Source organism: Saccharomycodes ludwigii, chromosome III, assembly GCF_020623625.1.
Source record: "Saccharomycodes ludwigii strain NBRC 1722 chromosome III, whole genome shotgun sequence".
Taxonomy (NCBI): Eukaryota; Fungi; Ascomycota; class Saccharomycetes; order Saccharomycodales; family Saccharomycodaceae; genus Saccharomycodes; species Saccharomycodes ludwigii.
In genome coordinates, this window is record NC_060202.1 from 1,367,501 (window position 1) to 1,386,311 (window position 18,811).

Sequence of the window (18,811 nt, forward strand, 5' to 3'; positions counted from 1 at the left end):
TTATGTATATTTTTATTTATGAAATAAATCAAATATATGCTATTTTGAAGCTTAACTAATAATAACAATTAGTACTAATTTTTAACCTAGCCAGCATGTTCAAAAACGGTTGATTGTAACTTACCATCCACAAATCTATGTTTTAATTGTTCAGGAACAGGATATTCGACAAAATCACCATCTTCTCCAACAGGAACATTAATGTTTAAAGAAGTGGAACATGAAGCATATAAATCAGCATCCATGGACTCTTTACTTAAATAAATATTACCAACGTCACATTTATCAACAGTTATTTGAGGACATGAACCATTGACTTGAAGACCAAATTTATTAACCTTGATGAATTCAACCCCGGAAATACTGTTATCCAAAATCAAATTCAAATCGGTGGATTGATTAACAGTAATTGCATTTACTTTACCAGTAACTTGGATCAAAGTTTTATTACAATTACCAATAAAAATAGATTCATCCAATCTACCTTCAATTACAAGCGGTTCAGCAATATTGTTATCATAGTGTTCAATAAACCACTTGTTACCTATTAATTCTTTTCTTGGGGGCTTTTTGGTGCTCAAATTAGCTGGTTTAACTGGCTTCTTTGGCGCAGATGAAAGTGATGATGATGATGATACTGAAGGAGCCGCTTTTGAGCTTGGTTTGGATTTATCAACTTTCTTCAAAGAGCTTGTAATTGATTCACCCTTGTTTAATTCAGCAAAAACAGCATTCATATTGCCAGAACCGTTGTTAGTTTGTGTCATGGATGGGGGTTTAGCTTCAAACACAGAAGCCGGTGGTGGTGGTGGTGATGGTGGTGGTGGTGCGGCAGCAGCAGCAGCAGAAACGGAAGGAGAAGAGTATTTGGATAGTGCCTCAGCGAATGGGATACCACCACTAGTTTTCCAACAAGGGCCAGTGGTATGATATTCTTTTATATAGCTTTTAAATTCATCAAATATCTTTAAAAATGTTTTAACCCACTCAGCAGAGTTTGGATCAGTTTCTTTATATTCTTTCAAAACACGGTTGGTCCAAAACTGGGCAGCTTCCTTAAAATCATTTATAACAGCCATTGGCGTACCGACAGTAATCCAGCTGAATAAAGGACAGCCTTCAGCGACACTATTTAAATAAGCTGAATATTTGCTTTGGCGATTTTTATCTTTTAATTCTATAATGTCCATAACCTTGCGGTTTATTGGTTTTAATGATTCTGCAAACTCTGCAGATTCAAAATTAGGTTTGGTAGAAACAACAGCGGCCTTCAAAAAAGTCAATTGTTCATTAAATGCAGCAGCAAACAAAGCAGCTTGCTCTTTAACAATTGGATCAATTTTACCAGATAGTTCAACAAATGGGTCAACATACTTTGATAAAAACTCTTTGTAGGCAATAATTGATTTATGTTCTTCTTCTACTATTGGAGCTACAACTGGAGATTTGTTGATTGCTTCCCCATCAGTTGCAGATGGTTTTGAGGTGTTACTAGTTGTTGCTTGTTTTTCAGAAATAGTACCACTATTGTTGACAGTAAGACCATATTTATCCAACAAGTAACCTTCTTGGTAAATAGTAACATCCTCTAAACGACTAGTAGCATCTTCTAATCTTTTTAACAACTTAGATAAGTTATAACCCTGAATGTTATAATCTTTATTTTTTTCTGTCATGCTAATAATTTATACAAATAAAAGATTTTATAAGTTATTTGGACCAATTCGATTGGTTTTTTTTTTTTTTTTTTCCTTGTTATTTTAGGAAAAAGTAAATAAAAAAGGCTACAAAAGATAGTAAAAGGTTTTATAAAATTTTTTTTATTTTTATTTTTTCGCTCACAGTTTTACGACCCCCCCTTTTTTTTTTTTAGAAGAAAAAAAAAAAAATATACATATACATATATATATTTTTCAGCATTGTCATCTCATACGATTACATACCTTTTTACCATTTAATTTTTTTATAAGCACGAATAAAAAATTGTTCCAAATTAATTATCTATGTTTCTAAAACTAAGCAAAACAAAACTATATACAATTGTAAATAAAGAAATTAATAATAGTATCATAGATATCACTAGTAAAAGAGAAAGCAAAACTAGAGAGACAAATATTCATTTGTTTGTAAAACTCCCTATTTACCTTTTCTATTATAATACATGTAGGCACGCTCGTGAACAGGTAAGGCATATGGAGAAATGACTTCTGAATGGCCTGGACGGGCAACTGGATCTCTCAAATAGATAGCGTGGCAAGTTTTAAAGGAAATTTCGATGTGGTGCGGTAAAACAGCAAAAGGAGCCAAAAATGGTCTTGGTGTCCATGGTGTGAAATATGGTTTTTTTGGATCAGCGCGGCCATATGGGCCAGATTGCCATGGTAACTGAATTAAAGAAATAGCTTTCTTTTCGTCCTCCACTAAGTCTGCTGGAACAATTGGTTCTAGTTTATTTAAACTAGATGCCCATACTGGATCATATGGTAAACCAGTCTTAGAACTAGCCTTGTTAATTTTGAAATAATTTTCCAAAGCATCAAAATATGTTGGTTTGAGCTCTTGGCACAAAGTCTTTATTTCCCTGATATTTTTTTTATCAATTTCTTCTTCTGACTTGAATAAAATTTTGGCTACATTTGATTCCTCTTCGTTTTTTTTTAAGGTATCTAAAATTTTGGCTGAGCCTAAGATTTGTTGGTATATTTTAACAGCCATGATACTTAAATCCTTGTTATCAAAAAAATATGGCATAAAATCTTCACTCTTCAAAATCTCTTTTTTTTCAGGTGTAGCTTTAATGTAGCAAGTTAAAATTTTATTTAAAATAGTCTCTTCATTAGCAGTTTTACGTTCTTTTATAACTCTTGTCTCCAAATCTTGATTATATTTCTCAACCAATTCTAAAAAAATGGTTTTTTTTGGATCATGATTCTCCAAACCAGAATAAAATTCCATTTTCTTTTCCCATTCTTCTCGAGGGTTTTCTTGTAGTTTAGTAACATAATGGTTCCATTTTTCAACTTGGATTTTATCGATTTTCAAACTATTTTCCAAACTTGGCTTTTTAGCACCTAACGCTTGTAAGACTTTTTCAGGCTTTACATGGAAAACGTCACCTGGTTTTAAAATATATCCTGGATGTTTAATTTTAATACCATTAACAAAGGTGTTACCATGTAAAATAAATTGGCGGGCTTGTCTAACAGAAGAAGCAAACATACTTCTAAAAACAGCAAAATCTAATCTTTTTTCTAAAGAAGCATAGGTTTGCATTAAATATGGTGTAGGATCCAACTCATCTTGGCCACCTTTCTTTAAAGATGCATCCAATTGGGCAACACTGTCCAATTTGGGATTAAAACTTGCTAACCATCTACTTTCAGTTAAGTATTCGCCGTGATAAGCCCTTGTTTCTTGTTTAGCAGTCCATTTCTGTTGGTACAAAGTTTTACCCTTAAAGTCAACTTGACCCTTTTTGTATAAATTAAATAAATTCCATTTATTGAAAGAGGCACGGATACGGCCTCTTGATAGTGATTTTAGTAAAGTTGCTTTTCTAGGCATTATATATGGGCTGCTGTTAATAGATAAAAATGAGGAGCAACTGGTTATTTTTTTTTTTTTCTTTTTTTTTTTTTTCTTTTTTTTAATGAAAAGAAAATGTAGAGAGTAAAATATATTACAAGTGGTTTTATTAAGGAGTAACAAAACTTTGTGCTTTGAAGAAAGCTTAAGTGTTAAAAGGTAGTTGAAATGTTGAAAAATTGTACATGAAAGAAAAAGAAAAATTGAAAAAAAAAAAAAAAAATGAAAATGAAAATGAAAATGAAAATGAAAATGAAAATATAATAAAAAGGAATTAAATTAAAATGAATAAAAAAAAAAAATATACATATATATTATATCCGCAATCCGTTGTAGTCCGTGTTAGAAATTATTTAGTTCCTCGGAAAGTATATATATATGTCTATATAATATTAATCTTTTTTTTTTTTCCCTTTCAATAAAAATAAAAAAAAAAAAAAAAATCATAAAATATAAGTCGAAACTGTAATCATTTTTATAGGAAACGAAAAAAAGCCAATTAAGTGATTGTCACACATGGCCTATATATTTCAATAAACTGTCATCGTAGATTGGGAAAAAAAAATTAAAGAAAAAAATGACTAAGCCTTTCAAATGGAATATCTACGATAAAATAAGGTTTAATAGAATATTACTTAAATATATCAATAAGGATGGTATAAAAAAACATGCTAATGATATATTACATGATATGAATGATAAAAACACGTTGAATAGGATATTATTTATTAGTAAAGTACTCGATGTAAATAATTGTGAGACTGTAGAATACACAAAAGAAAATATAGTAGAATATCTAAAGGAAATTTTTGATAATAATAGTAAAGATGTTTTGACTTTAGAAGACTTCAATTATAGAATTGATGTAAAAGAACAAAGTAAAGATGAGGTTATTGACACTATTCCTGCTACCGATAGATATGAAGATAAAGAACAGATATTAGAAACTTTAGTTCCTAATACATGTAAGGGAAATGAATTTGATTCCAGCGAAGGAAAAAACATTACCAATGTTGATAATGATTACGTCTCCTCATCAAGGACTTCTAACACTATTGTGACGAATGTAGGTGATAATAATGACAGTATCGGTAAAAGTAATGATATTGGCACCAATCTTCAACCTCCATTGACTGCCACAGCAGGTATTGAAAAAAATAATTTTACTCAAAATTCTGTTCCTAATAAGACAATGAATACAGACACAGATGTCACCAGTATTAATACGCTTAATAAAAACATTAGTCCTAATCTTAATCCTAGTGATACTACCATTATATCAACCAAAGCCACAAAAAGTCAAGTGAAATCGACTAAAGGCAAATCAAGACCAGTTACTAAAATCAATATTAGTGGCTCTAAATCTTCAAAAGATAATTATCAATATGATCAAAAGGCTACAAATAGATTTGGTCGTAATACTAGGATTGTTATTGAGAAAGGTGATGAGGACGATAATAGCAACACTAATACTAACAGTAGAGATTTAAAAAATATTTCTGATAACCCTAGACCAATGATGGAGTCGTTGAACTTAACTTTAAATGCTGATAATGGCAAAGTCACAAAAGAACAAACGGAAAAAAGAAAGCCACACCTACAACCCCTACCTGCTGTTGTTTCATCATCAAAAACAATACCAGCAACAGTGAAAAAAACAAATGATACTGAAGTAGCTGCGGTTTTTGAAGATGGTATGCATAATGATACTAGTGCTAAGAACAATCCAGGGGGAAATAGTTTAAAAATAATAAAAGAAAATAATGATAACGATAATGGTGGTATCGATATTGATAATAAAAGTGAATTAGATAAAGACAATTCAATAAAAAAATATACATCTAGTGAAGAAAAGAATGAAAAATATTATGTTGCAAAAGAACAGAAAAAGGAAAGAAGTGAAGAAAAGAAGGAAACATATGAACAAAACAAAATGATAGAGAAAACAAAAGAGGCAACCAAATTTCAAAAGGATATACCTAATAAAGAAGAGCATGGTAGGGATTTGGCGGTAAAGGTAGATATTGGTATTGGAGGACAACTTATACAGAATATAGAGGCTATACCAGATGTCAGCCAAGGGGTGATCAGTGTTGTAGATAGCAATAACGTTGAACAAGAGGGGAAATCAAAAACAACTACTGGCACTTTAAAAGATAAAACTATAGCGAATGTTGTACAAATTAATAACGATATAATTGAGGAAAACGTGGGGGCTAAAAGTGATGGGAACAAATATGATGAGGGACAACTAGAATTGCCAAAAATCAACGCTAACATTGAATCCTATGGAAAAAACGTAGCCAATAAAGTTAATGAACAAAAAAAAGATACAATTAGTACAAGTGAAAGTTACCAAATGACAGAAGCCACGAATAATAATGAGAATATAACCGACAAGCCGACTACTATAGCGCAAGAAGAAAATATGGACGAAGCTGGACTTGTCAATGAAGAAGATGAAGACAATGAAAGTAAATTATCACAAGTAGATGATGAAGTTGACGTTGAAAAGGATGAACATGTTAAGGTACAAGTTGGTATATTGGAATCCTTAGATGAACATGAGGGGAAATTAGATACAAAGGGTACAACGCAATCTGACGATATAAACCATGTTTTTGGAAATAAGGAGGAAGATGGAAAAGATAAACATACAGAACCAGTTGGTCATACCGATAATCAGATTGATAAAGAAATAACTGCCAAAATGTTTGATACTGAAAATGGAAATAAAATGGGGGCAGAAAAGGGAGAAATAAAAGAGGAAGCTATAGTACCTACTACAAAAGATAAAGATCAATACACACGTAATTACAGTCTCAAAGATAATGATAAAATAAAAATGGTCCAAAAACAGCAAGATAAGACCAAGGTTATTAAACCGAGAAAAAAAGGCAACAAAGGCAAAAGAAAATTAATTGAGACTAAGGAGGAAGAAGAAGTAAAACAAAATGAGTTCAAAAACACAAAGGAAAATCGTGTTACTATTGAAAAGTCTACTATAATTGAAGATGCGCCAATTGAATCTAGGACTAGAAGTAAACTTAAGATCAAAGAGGATATTGAAAGTATAGTTTATCAAAGAGATGGACAACAGGAAAATATTTTGTCAGCAAGGAACAGACGGAAACCAATCACAAAGATTTTGAACGGTGAAGGGGAAAATAAGAGGACAAGCTCTGGAAAGACGATAGTTGTCGGCAAAGCAACGCTTACCGATGATGATAATATCAGAAAGGAAGAAATGAATCAAAAACAGGAAAATGATAACGGAGACACCGGAAAGGGAGAAAAAGAGATAGAAAGGAACGAGGAAGAAAAATTTAAGAAAAGAAATACGATTGATAATTATAATAGTAATAGTTTCAAAAATGAAAATATACCAAAGGCAGTGACAAGGAAATCTGCGAGAATACGAAAAAGAATTCGTGAAGGGAGTGATAACATTGAAGAAGAACGTATTTCAAAACAAACTAGGATTCTTAAGGATGAAGATAGTAACAATAAGAATAGTGATAATGATAATGACAACCGTGCTAATAGTGAAGGTGGTGATAACAAAAATGATAATAACGAAGCTACTAATAGCAAAAAAAACAAGGAAGTGACCAATATTGTCAAAAAGAGCAGATCTTTGAGGAATGGTAAAACAAAGATAGATAACCTTTCGCCTAATAATAAATCCATTACCAATAGTAGTGATAATATCGCTAATAAAAAGAATGAGAAAAGTGTTGCTAACGATGATTCTCCTGGAATCAAGAATAATAATGAGTTTACAGCTATTAAAGATAACGTTACTTTAAATAATACCACTGCAACAGTAGATACAGAACCGATAGGTAGAAGATTGAGGAAAAGGAAATAAAAAATACAATTTTTTTTGCAAAAATAGTATATAGTAATAGAATGAAATTTAATAATTAACTTTAAAATATTAAATAATAAATTGTAAAAAAATTTTTTTTTTTTTTTTTTTTTTTTGCTAAACTTTGGTACTTGAAAACAGTACTGTAAATAAGCACAAAAAAAGGGGTCAAAATAATTAAACAAAAATAAAGTGTGAACCTTCCGGAGTTTAGTTAACCTTCAATAATTCGACATCAAAAATTAAAGTGGCATTTGGTGGAATCAAGCCTGGGAAACCTCTTGGGCCGTAAGCATATGGTCCTGGAATTACTAATCTTGCCTTTTCGCCCACAGATAATTTTGGAATAGCAGCATCCCAGCCCTTAATAACTTGATTGACACCAATGTTACATTGGAATGGAGAACCTCTATCTAAGGAAGAATCAAATTTTTGACCGTTTTCCAAAGTACCGGTATAGTGGATAGTAACCAAATCACCTTTCTTTGGAAAAGTTTTGTTATCACCTGGAGACAATCTATCGATTCTAACGTTACCTTCAATAATTTCAGACATTGCGATTTTTTGATATGTAATAAATGTAGTGATCTATGGTGTTCTTGTTTAGTTAAATTATAAAAAGAAAAAGAAAAAAAAATAAGATAAGAATTTACATAGAGTTGAGTTAATGGAAAGTGTAAGGGTCGAGGAGGGAGTAATAGGGAAAAAAGAAGAAGAAAAAGAAGAAGAAGAAAAAATGGAAAAAGAAGAAAAAATGGAAAAAGAAGAAAAAATGGAAAAAGATAGAAAAAAACTCTGGGCGAACAAAATAGTTTTGTTGTTTATTTTTTTTTTTTTAATTTACTTAAAAAATATTGCAATAGTAAAAACTGTAACAAAAAAAAAAGGAAAAGGTTTATACGTTTTTCTCCAACAAAAACAAATATAAATATAAATAAAATCATTTAGTACGGAAAAAAGAGTTGCCAGCATGTGATAAAAATATTAAAATCTTAATTAAGGTGAAAGCCGTGGCAGCAATGCAAGACATTAAAAGTTATAATCTTATTCTTCTCAGCTGATGACAAACTTTAAACTATTAAACTTTTGGAAATTAACGTGATATTGATACAAGGAACTCCTGTTGAGTATAAAAAAAAAAACTTAAGCTTTTGTGGTTGACTTTTTTTTTTTTTTTCAATTCAAACTTTTAAGGGAGAGATGAGCTTTAATATTGATTTTATTTCTAAAAAATTGAAATCAAAATAACAATGGCTAAATTTTTTATTTTTTTTTTTTTTTCAAAGTGAATAAAAAAATTATTTAATATGTCAATTAACCCTTAAAATATTTTTTTTGAAATTATTTTCATTTAATCCTATAGTGTCAAAAGATTGGACATTATTGATGCGTATATACTTTTTTTTGCCTAATTAATTGGTAATAATATCGATATAATTGAAAGCAATTTTTATTTCTGATAAAAAATTCGAAAAAATGACAATAATTAAAAAAAATTAGCCCGGTTAATTAACTGTTTTTTAAAGGGATATGTGTATATACTTTTATTTGTTTTTTAATTGTTGTTTTTAACAAAAAGTCAACCACAAATAGAGGCTTTTCAAATCAAATTGCTTGATGTTAGTTAATTGCATACTAGTAACAGAAGTTAATTTATTACCAGCAAGAAAAAAGTTTATTGCTCTATAGTATTCCTTTTTTTGTTTTATTTTCTGCTTCTTCCTTTTAAAAGTTGAAACTAAAAAAACATATTTAAACAGATAATATTTTGGTTATTTCCACTTTTTTTTTTTTTTATTTTTATTTTGTTTTTGGTTCGTTTTTGAATTGCTAGTTCTGAATAATACCTTTTTTAATTTTGTTTATATTCGTTTATTAAGTGTTAAAAAGATACATAAAAACAAAAACAAGCGAACGAAAAGTCGGAATTTAGAATTACAAAAGCAAACATAAAAATTTTATTACTATAAACAAGATGAAAACATTTTTTACTTTTATTCAAATTTTAATTGCTTTAATTTTTTTTTTCTCCACCACGGTTTTTGCTAACTCTGAAAAATTTGAGTTGATTGCCATTAGATCTGGATCTCCAATTCAATATGCCCCAATCACTTTGTTGAATGGTGTTTTTACCATTACATCTTTGCCAAGTAGTAAAATTGTTGCTTATATCAATGATAAATCCGAGCTAGTAATTAACGACGATGAATATGCATTTATTAAAGACGATGGCTCAATTGCCCTAACCTTAGTTGAAGAACGGGCTTCTAAATTTACTATTGATGATTTAGGGTACTTAAGTTACAATGGTAAAGATGGCCTTTCTGCCATTCCAACTGGTCATGGTTTTAAAGTTTCTGCGTATTCCTCTGGCAACGAAGATTCCATTACGTTCGGTGCCAAAGCAGTTCCTTGTATTGCTACCCCTAATGTCGTACAACCAACATTTTCCACTTTGATTAAGAGACAAGAAGTTTCTCAAATTAGTGACGGCCAAATTCAAGCACCAGCTACCACAATTACTACCGAAACTGCTCAAACTATTACGACTTCGGCCCCAGAAACATACAACACTGAAACAATTACTACTGAAAGCGTTCAAACTGTTACAACTTCGGCCCCAGAAACATATAACACTGGCACAATTACATCTGTTATTACCGCTGAATTAGTTTCCCAGATAAGTGATGGCCAAATTCAAGCAACTATAGGTATTATTAATAACAGCACTACTTACATTCCAAGTAGCTTTGTTCCATCTGAAGGTAATGCTGCTGGATTAAAGGGTAACGGTGGATTATCTATGATTATAGTCTTGATTAGTTTGGCTTTTGCTTAGAAAGAAAGATTCCAGAAACTATATTTTTTTGACTTCTAATAATAGCATTTGCTGCTTTATTATTTCAGTTCGTTTATGTAAATCTGTTTTATATATTTTTTATTTTATTTTTTATTTTATTTATTATTTTTTATTAAATTGAATATATGTAGAAGAAAAGCAATTTTTTTTTTTTTCCCCCCCCCTCGGACAGTAGCGGTCGATATGTTTGATTAGTTTGACTACACACAATATGAGATATATATAACCAGTGGATAACTGTAAGTAAAAAAGAAATAAACTGCAATTATTAGATATGAATATTGTGCTAAAAATAGTACATTTGAAAAAAAAAAAACCACGTCAACAAATAGACAAATATAGCAGTTTGAACCCTTATTATTTTCAAATGTTATAACTTAATAACTTACATGGCTAAGTTCTTACATACAATGCTCTATTTGTCCACAGGCGAAGTGTACTACCCCGTTTCTTTAAATAATAGATTATTTAAATCTAGGCCTTGTGCTGGTAAGTGTTTCTATTTTTATTTTCCGTAGGTTTTTCAAGAAAAATTAATATTTTTTTTTTGCTTCATTTTATGATTCTAGACGTGGTTGATGCACTTTATCATTTGTTACGAATAACTGCTTACTTCCTATTTAATGGACTATGTGTTTGTTTGTTGTTAATATTTTGATAAAAAACCTCCCACTGGAAAAATGAATGCATATTGTAAACTCCGCAATTTATTTTCTAATAGTTAAATAAAAAAAAGATGCGTCACATTTTTTTTTTTTTTTTTTTTTATCAACAACTAAAACAAAAAAAAAACAAAACAAAACAAAAACAAAACAAAACAAACGCGAAAAATATATTCATCTAACGCGCAGATGTACGCATATAAACAATATACATTTTCGACGGTAGTACGACTGAACGGTGGCGAGTTTGTAAACTGTTTTAGGTTGTTTTATTTTCTTTTTTTTTTTTTTTCAAAAGGAGTCCCGACAAAGATTCAAAAATCTAGAATTCAAACTGACTACGCTTAATTCTGTAGAATGTAAATAATGTTCGATTAGACAATAACAACAACAACAACAGTAATAATAGTACTTAATACACCAATATTAATAAAGATTTAACTATTTCAACAAAGTTTAGCATAAGTAAAAAAAAAAAAAAAAAAAAATAAACAAGCAATTATACAAGATTAGGAGAAAAGAAAAAGACAGAAATAAAATCAAAAAAAAAAATAAAAAAAAAAATAAAATTGAAATTTAATAATATATAAGGAGCTACATTAACAGATTACAAATTTAAAATCTTTTCTAATTCTTTTACTTATTTCGAGTTTTTATTTCACCTATCATTATTTAATTTTAATGTAAAAAACTATAAAAACCAAAAAATTTAAGCTTAATTACTAAGTCTAATACATTCGCTAAATACAACCATCCAAATTAAATCAAAAAAATAAAAATGAAGTTCTCCACTGTTGCTGCTATCTCTGTTTTCGCCGCTGCTGTTTCTGCCAGCGATGTTGCTGCCGTCTCTCAAATTACTGACGGTCAAGTCCAAGCTACCACTGTTTCAACCGCCACTGCTGCTGAAACTACCACCGCTGCTGAAACCACCACTGCTGCTGAAACCACTACCGCCGCTGAAACCACCACTGCTGCTATTGTTACCCAAACCACCAACGGTGCTGCTAACATTAAGGTCGGTGGTGCTATTGCTGGTGTTGCTGCCGTTGCCGGTGCTTTGTTGATCTAGAATGTTTTTTAATTAGAATATTTTTTTTATAATTAAAATTACATTTATAGATTTCATAGGGATTTTCTTTTGTTAAAGAGAATAATTTTTTTTAAAGTTAGGAAATTTTTTAATGAAGGCTTATTTTCAAAAATGGAGCATTTTCTTTTTTGATTTGAAAAGGAATTTTTTTTTTTTTTTTTTTTTTTAATATAATTTTTTTAAATATATAAGAGACTAGTTTTTTTTTTATTTTAAAAAAATTTTCATTAAGAAATATACTTTTACTTGTTTAGAGTTGAACTTAGTATGATTCAACTGGCTGTAAACTCTTTTTCTCATTGGTTTGGGAAAGCGTCAAATATTTTTAAGTTTAGGACTACCTTTTGCTGTTGTCGAGCTAGATCGTTCAATCACCATCCGATCCGGTTGTACAAAAAAAAATTGTAGAGCTACAATTTATGAATAAAAAGTAATGTTGCTATAAAACAAGTAAAAGTAAACACCCTGGTTTGCTTTTAGCTTTAAAACCGCACTGTCAAAGAAAAGATACTTAAAACTAGAAACTTCCATCATCAGCACTGAAACTGCACCGCCAGAAGAATTGTGAAACGCTACTGTTAATTCTAATAATATCGCTGGTACTCGGGCTAATACAAGCGATGATTACGCAGTATCAATACTTTTAAACGCCACTTGAATTTGTAATTGCTTTTAAAAAAAGCCAGCGTGCGATAATACTTTATGCACAGGAAAACCTTTACTATTTTTAATTAACGTCACGAGGAGATTAGAATCTTGACTTTTTAAATCAAAAGAAAAACCCCATTCTTATTGCCTGTGGGTGTTTTCAATAAAATACATTCCAAAGCTATAGATACACAGGTAGAGCGTTCAGCAAAGTAATTGTTAATCGTGGTGACTTGAAACACGGCTTTAAAATTCCTTCACATCTTGCTAATAACACTAAAAAACCAGTGAATTATCCCTTTAAAAGGTACAACAAAAGTATGTCGAACTTGCATAGCGAAAATCGGTAACGTTACTAATTAATGAAAATTACCCAACTTTAATTTTTAACTGCGTTGGATTACTACCTGCAACAAAGATCTTTTTATGACCCCTTTAGAAAAGGCCACCTTGTTTCAACATACAATAACCCAACTAAGTAAACAATGATCAACAAGACATTTATTATAACATTCGAGGACTTTGTTATTAATATTAACTAGTGAAAGGATAATTTCAATTACAAGGAATATGCTTGATAATTTATGAGAAACGTTGTCGATACTAACTTGTTTAAAATATTTTACAAACCTTTAAATTCTAACACTAAGTAAATATGCCATGGTATCCTAAACCACCTTTTATTAAACTAATATAGAAAAATAATAGCATTTTTATAGATGTTTCCAATACAACAAAAATACATATGTTTGAAAAAAAAGTGTTTTTACCACTTTATTGCTGGTATCTCTGTTTATTTTACATCTATAAATATGTCTGTAATGAGGAAATATAGTGGTTTTTATTAATCTAAAACGTTTTTAAAGTTCCCAGCTACTATTAAACTTCAAGTAGTCAAATACCTTTCATGTACTGTTTTCTTACTTAGAAATTCCCTTTTGGCTTGATTGTTAGGTGGAACATAAAGAAACCAGATGTTGAAAATAGAATATACAAGTAACATAATCAATGATCAACCTTCTAAAAAAAAAAAGGTTAAATTACCAGTTTTTGAGAGATAAGTTCAGAATTTGTATACAATACATAATAAGCACTTTCTATACTTTGAGCAATGATAATAGCCTCACAATTCCCTTTTCTGTTGACTCTATTTTTTCCATTAATAACAAAGTTATAACTATCTGCAATAGCATTAAGAAGATATCAGTGATGGCAGTAAAGACAATTATTTCTTGGCTTGAAAGAAGAAGAGAAGAAAAATTTTTTCTTTTTTTTTTTTTTTTTTTTTTTTTTTTTTTTTTTTTTTTGATTAATTATTTTTATGGAGATGAAACCTATGTTAATACTATTAATACACCTTCTGAAATTCAGTTATAAACTACTTTAGAGGTAGCACAAACCTTTAACGATGAGCTTCTTATTTTTAATATGTTTTTTAAACGGATAATTACATACTCATTTATGTATGTGCGCTTTTTCTTTTCCTATCTTTATTTGCGCATAATAACTAACATGCAGATATCTCATCTATAAGCAGTTACTATCTTAAAATAATCTACTATTTGATCTATTTTTTTTTTAATAATTAGCACTTTAAATCCAGTATTTTGGAGGCTATTAACGTGGGGGTTTCACGGAATAAATAAATTATAATGATTATTAGGGGGCACGCATGTACATTTCCACTTCATCATTGCTTTTATTATTTAGATACTAGGTAACTAAGGTCTACTCTTGTTTTACATTTACAATGTTTTAATAATTATTATTCGGTTAAATCTTTTTAGGTTTTTCAAGTATCACCTTTAGCATCGAGCTTAATAATAAGTTTCTTTTTAACTTGCTCTATTTTAACTGTTTTTCAAAGGCTAGAACGAAAAGCTTATAGCTTAACCCTAATCTAAAAAAAAAAAGACACTATATAGAAATGTCATCTAGTAATTTAAATTTGCACGTTTCTTTTTTTTTTACTTTTCCACAAAATCAGCTACGTATTCCGTCAAATTATCACAAAAATTACGGTTGTTTAATAAAATGCTTGCCAAGGAAAAAAGTTACTGTCAGATCTAATAATTCTACGCATCTTCCTGATACTCGTAAAATTAAACTACGTAAATTTATGAGTACACGTCGGATTATAGTATGCATATCAGGAACTTATAAATTTACTTTTTTTTTAAAAAAAAAAAAAAAAAAAAATTAACAATCGAGAAAGAAACAAAAAAAAAAAAAAAAAAAAAAAGGTAGTTAGAAAATAAAAACAAAGGGAACAAAATTTCAAAAAAAAAAAAAAAATCGTTTAGATAATATTTACTTTACTTTCATAAGCTTCTTGTATATGTTTAATGCTATCAGTAGGAAAAAAAAATGAAAAGTCATTTATAATTAGTAAATATCCCGCACTGAGCAAAATTTTTGATTTAAACGAAGGTTTTTTTCCCCTTCTAGATCTTTATAATAACAAAAGAGCAAATTATATTTTTTTTTAAATTACTTTTCTAATTAAGTTAACAGTAAGAATATGATCTTTTTTTTTTTCTTGATGCTTTATAGTTAAAACAATAATGATTTACAAGAGTAATATAAATATAGAACTGGGGGTGCAAATTTTATTAATTTTTTTTTTTTTTCTTTTTTTCTTTTTTTCCTATTGTCACAGTAGCTTATATTCCTAACCTAACTTTCTTAATGTTGCTGGCAATACGTGTCTAATCAGGCCTCGTTAAACATTCTCTTTTTTTTTTTTTTTTTTTTTGTATTGTCCTGCATTTCCCCTCCCCTCTCAGTTTCTGTACTTTCCCTCGTATATGACAGGTACTTTTGTACTAGAAGAGATAAAGAGGAAAAAAAAAAAAAAAAAAAAAAAAAAAAGAAATGTCAGCGCACACAAGATATTATAAGTATAATAATACATTCAGGAAATATTGAAAACAAAATGTAAAAGCTCAATTATATAAATGAAGAGTGACCTGATGATAAAAAATGGAATAATGTTTTTTTTTGTCTTTTTTTAGCTTGGTTTTATCACCTTTTATCATTAGGTTAGTACGGTTTCACAGTCTCTTATACATTGATGTCAACAATAGAGTAAGCAAACTTGTGATCATTACGCGGGTATATTTTTTCTTTGATTCCTTTTAATATAACGGAAACCATACTAACCATACAACATGCGAGTCAGGGACACAGATCAAGATTCTTCTTTATCCTGTGTTACCACAGGTGATGTGGTCATCGAATATATAACAACCGAAGAACAAAAACGAGATTTGCCTATTGAGAATAAAGCAAAAGCACCTATTATTTCCGAACAGATAGCACCTTCTTCCACTGCTGCTTCCGATTTTAGCGATAACGATGAAGACTACAATGATCGTAAAAGTGTTTCCAAGTCAAAGAGTTTCTGGTATATCGCAAGGCGTAATTTTTTCAAATATCTTAAGTTTGTCGGGCCAGGGTTGATGGTTAGTGTTGCTTATATGGATCCAGGTAATTATGCAACGGCAACTTCTGCAGGTGCCACAAATGAGTTTTCTTTATTATTTGTTATTTTAGTTTCCATTTTTTTTGGTATTTTTTTTCAGACTTTATGTATAAAGTTAGGCAGTGTTACAGGTTTGGATTTAAGCAGAGCATGCAAGGAGTTTTTACCCCCATGGTTGAATCATCTTTATTATTTTTTCGCTGAAGTTGCAATTATTGCTACTGATGTAGCAGAAGTTATAGGTACCACCGTTGCTTTAAATGTTTTAATGCACATTCCCTTGCCGGCAGGGGTAGTCATTACGTTAGTTGACGTATTATTTGTTTTAATTGCTTATAAGCCCAGTTGTTGCAGTGCAAAATTGATCCGTTTATTTGAATATGCAGTGGCACTTTTAGTTTTCACCGTTTTCATTTGTTTCATTATCAACTTGGCTTTATTACCTAAAACACCTCAAAACAACGTAAGAAAAGTTTTAAGAGGCTATGTTCCATCCCGTCAAATGTTTGAAAATAACGGTATTATTCAGGCTGTGGGTATTTTAGGTGCCACTGTTATGCCACATTCTTTGTTTTTGGGTTCCGCTTTAGTTCAACCAAGATTATTAGAATATGACGTTAGGAAGGGGAATTACTCTGTTGAGCCTGACGAAGAAAAGGACGGGGAAGTAGATTCAACTTCTGGAACAGATGACGAAACAAAGAAATCCAGATCCAGCGAAAGTATTAAAGACGCCAAATACCTAAGTTATAGACCAACCAAGGCAGCCATTAAATACTGTTTAAGATACTCCATCATTGAATTAGTTTTAACTCTTTTCACATTTGCCTTATTTGTTAATAGTGCTATATTAATTTTATCAGGATCTACTTTATACAATAGTAGCTCCGCTGCAGAAGCTGATTTGTACTCAATTTATGACTTATTATGTTCAACAATTTCTCCTGCAACAGGTAAGATCTTTATGCTTGCCTTATTGTTTAGCGGACAATCATCTGGTATTGTTTGTACGATGGCTGGCCAAATTGTGAGCGAGGGTCATTTAAATTGGAAGATGAAACCTTGGAAAAGGAGAATTGTTACACGTTCTATTGCTATTATACCATGTTTAGTTATTACGTTATGTATCGGGAGATCTGCTTTAAATGAAGCATTAAATGCATCACAAGTGATATTATCAATTTTGTTACCCTTTTTGACCGCTCCATTGATTTTCTTTACTTGCAAAAAATCAATAATGAGAGTAAAAATTAGTAGCGGTACCAAAGATTCTTCAGGTGAAGAGGGCAAAGAAGAATATTGGAATATGGCTAATAACTGGATAACCACAATTATTGGATTCGCCATTTGGATTTTCATATCATTTTTAAATATTTATATGATTGTTCAATTGGGATTATCTCACGGTGATCTAGGTTAAACCAATTATTATAACAGTAAGTAATAATAATAATAATAATAATAATTTAATATACATATATATATCCACGCCTTTAAAAATGCCCTTTTTAATGTTTTTTAATGTTTTTTTTAAATTTTAATGATTTTTTTCGTTTTCTTCTTCTTCTTTTGAATATTAATTACTTGCCGCTTATCTTTTACAATTTTTGTATCATCCGTTATCTCAGTAAGTTGATCTTCAATATTGTCATTGGGCAGTTGACTTGCTTGATTTTTCAAACGTTGTAGTCTTTCTAACTCTTTAACCTGCGAATCTATCTCTTTTAACTTATTCAACTCATTTCGTTTCAACTTGTAATAATAATCATTTTCTTTGCGGCTTATCCTATTGAAACTATTTTTTTCACGGAGCTTTTTTTTAAAATCTCTATTTTTGGATATGGCACTTTGTCTTAATTGGTATTCCAAAGTATTCTTCCTCTGTAAGTTAGCTTTTTGCTCAAAAAAATTCTTTTTTAATCTTTCAATTTCCTTTTGCTCTGTAAGATTAGAATTACCTTCATTAACAAATGTTACAGCGCTTAGATTTTCTGCGATCTTTTGATGGTTTTCTGAAAGAGATTCTGAAGGAGATAAAGAATACTCCTTAGTATCACCGCTATTAAATTTATTGGTGCTCATTTTGTATTAAAATATGCTTTATCTTTTTTAAGGCTTAATGATGTGTAGAAACAAGAAAGTTGTTTAAAAAAAAAATAGTACATTTTGCAGAAAAGGAAGGGACGCTAACGATATAAAAGTCAAGAGTTTTTTTACAGTAGTTTTTTTTTTTTTTTTAATATTTTTAGCCGTACGTAGTGATTGGGCTAACTTAGATTTTTCATTTATTTTTTTGTCAGGGCACACGCCCATCGTGTAATCCATTTTACCTATGTAATTATTAATTTAACTTATATAGAAATGAGGAAAATAATGAATAGAATAATTAAATATATATCAAAATCAAACAAGAAGAACAAACTTTACTATCATATCTATATATATATATATATATATATATGATTAGCCACCCTAAAAACAAATTAACATGCAAATCCTTGTAATAATGAGCAAATAATCTAATAAAGGTGTCTCAGTAAAGCAAACAGCTTGACTCCAGATAACAATCCAGACAAAGAATTGTCCTAACATTTTTTTTATACACATC

The 18,811-nt window shown here is 30.0% G+C and overlaps 8 protein-coding genes across 8 annotated transcripts; 4 read left to right on the top strand and 4 right to left on the bottom strand.

The window, feature by feature from the left end:
• Positions 1-86: 86 nt before the first annotated feature.
• Positions 87-1,676, bottom strand: SRV2 (adenylate cyclase-binding protein; the record flags this gene model as incomplete). The annotated part of the gene is made up of 1 exon (XM_046077526.1): positions 87-1,676. The coding sequence occupies one exon, from the start codon at positions 1,674-1,676 to the stop codon at positions 87-89; it is 1,590 nt and encodes a 529-aa protein (XP_045935301.1).
• Positions 1,677-2,136: 460 nt separating this feature from the next.
• NAM9 (mitochondrial 37S ribosomal protein uS4m) lies at positions 2,137-3,564 on the bottom strand (the record flags this gene model as incomplete). The annotated part of the gene is made up of 1 exon (XM_046077527.1): positions 2,137-3,564. The coding sequence occupies one exon, from the start codon at positions 3,562-3,564 to the stop codon at positions 2,137-2,139; it is 1,428 nt and encodes a 475-aa protein (XP_045935302.1).
• A 598-nt stretch (positions 3,565-4,162) lies between these two features.
• Positions 4,163-7,456, top strand: SCDLUD_002862 (uncharacterized protein; the record flags this gene model as incomplete). The annotated part of the gene is made up of 1 exon (XM_046076646.1): positions 4,163-7,456. One exon carries the CDS (start codon positions 4,163-4,165, stop codon positions 7,454-7,456), a length of 3,294 nt encoding a protein of 1,097 aa, XP_045935303.1.
• A 210-nt stretch (positions 7,457-7,666) lies between these two features.
• On the bottom strand, positions 7,667-8,011 carry FPR1 (peptidylprolyl isomerase FPR1; the record flags this gene model as incomplete). The annotated part of the gene is made up of 1 exon (XM_046077528.1): positions 7,667-8,011. One exon carries the CDS (start codon positions 8,009-8,011, stop codon positions 7,667-7,669), a length of 345 nt encoding a protein of 114 aa, XP_045935304.1.
• A 1,420-nt stretch (positions 8,012-9,431) lies between these two features.
• Positions 9,432-10,295, top strand: SCDLUD_002864 (uncharacterized protein; the record flags this gene model as incomplete). The annotated part of the gene is made up of 1 exon (XM_046077529.1): positions 9,432-10,295. One exon carries the CDS (start codon positions 9,432-9,434, stop codon positions 10,293-10,295), a length of 864 nt encoding a protein of 287 aa, XP_045935305.1.
• A 1,461-nt stretch (positions 10,296-11,756) lies between these two features.
• Positions 11,757-12,050, top strand: ANS1 (Ans1p; the record flags this gene model as incomplete). Its single annotated transcript, XM_046076647.1, has 1 exon — positions 11,757-12,050. One exon carries the CDS (start codon positions 11,757-11,759, stop codon positions 12,048-12,050), a length of 294 nt encoding a protein of 97 aa, XP_045935306.1.
• A 3,839-nt stretch (positions 12,051-15,889) lies between these two features.
• SCDLUD_002866 (NRAMP family metal ion transporter) lies at positions 15,890-17,623 on the top strand (the record flags this gene model as incomplete). Its single annotated transcript, XM_046077530.1, has 1 exon — positions 15,890-17,623. The coding sequence occupies one exon, from the start codon at positions 15,890-15,892 to the stop codon at positions 17,621-17,623; it is 1,734 nt and encodes a 577-aa protein (XP_045935307.1).
• A 110-nt stretch (positions 17,624-17,733) lies between these two features.
• FYV6 (Fyv6p) lies at positions 17,734-18,285 on the bottom strand (the record flags this gene model as incomplete). The annotated part of the gene is made up of 1 exon (XM_046077531.1): positions 17,734-18,285. One exon carries the CDS (start codon positions 18,283-18,285, stop codon positions 17,734-17,736), a length of 552 nt encoding a protein of 183 aa, XP_045935308.1.
• Positions 18,286-18,811: the final 526 nt, after the last annotated feature.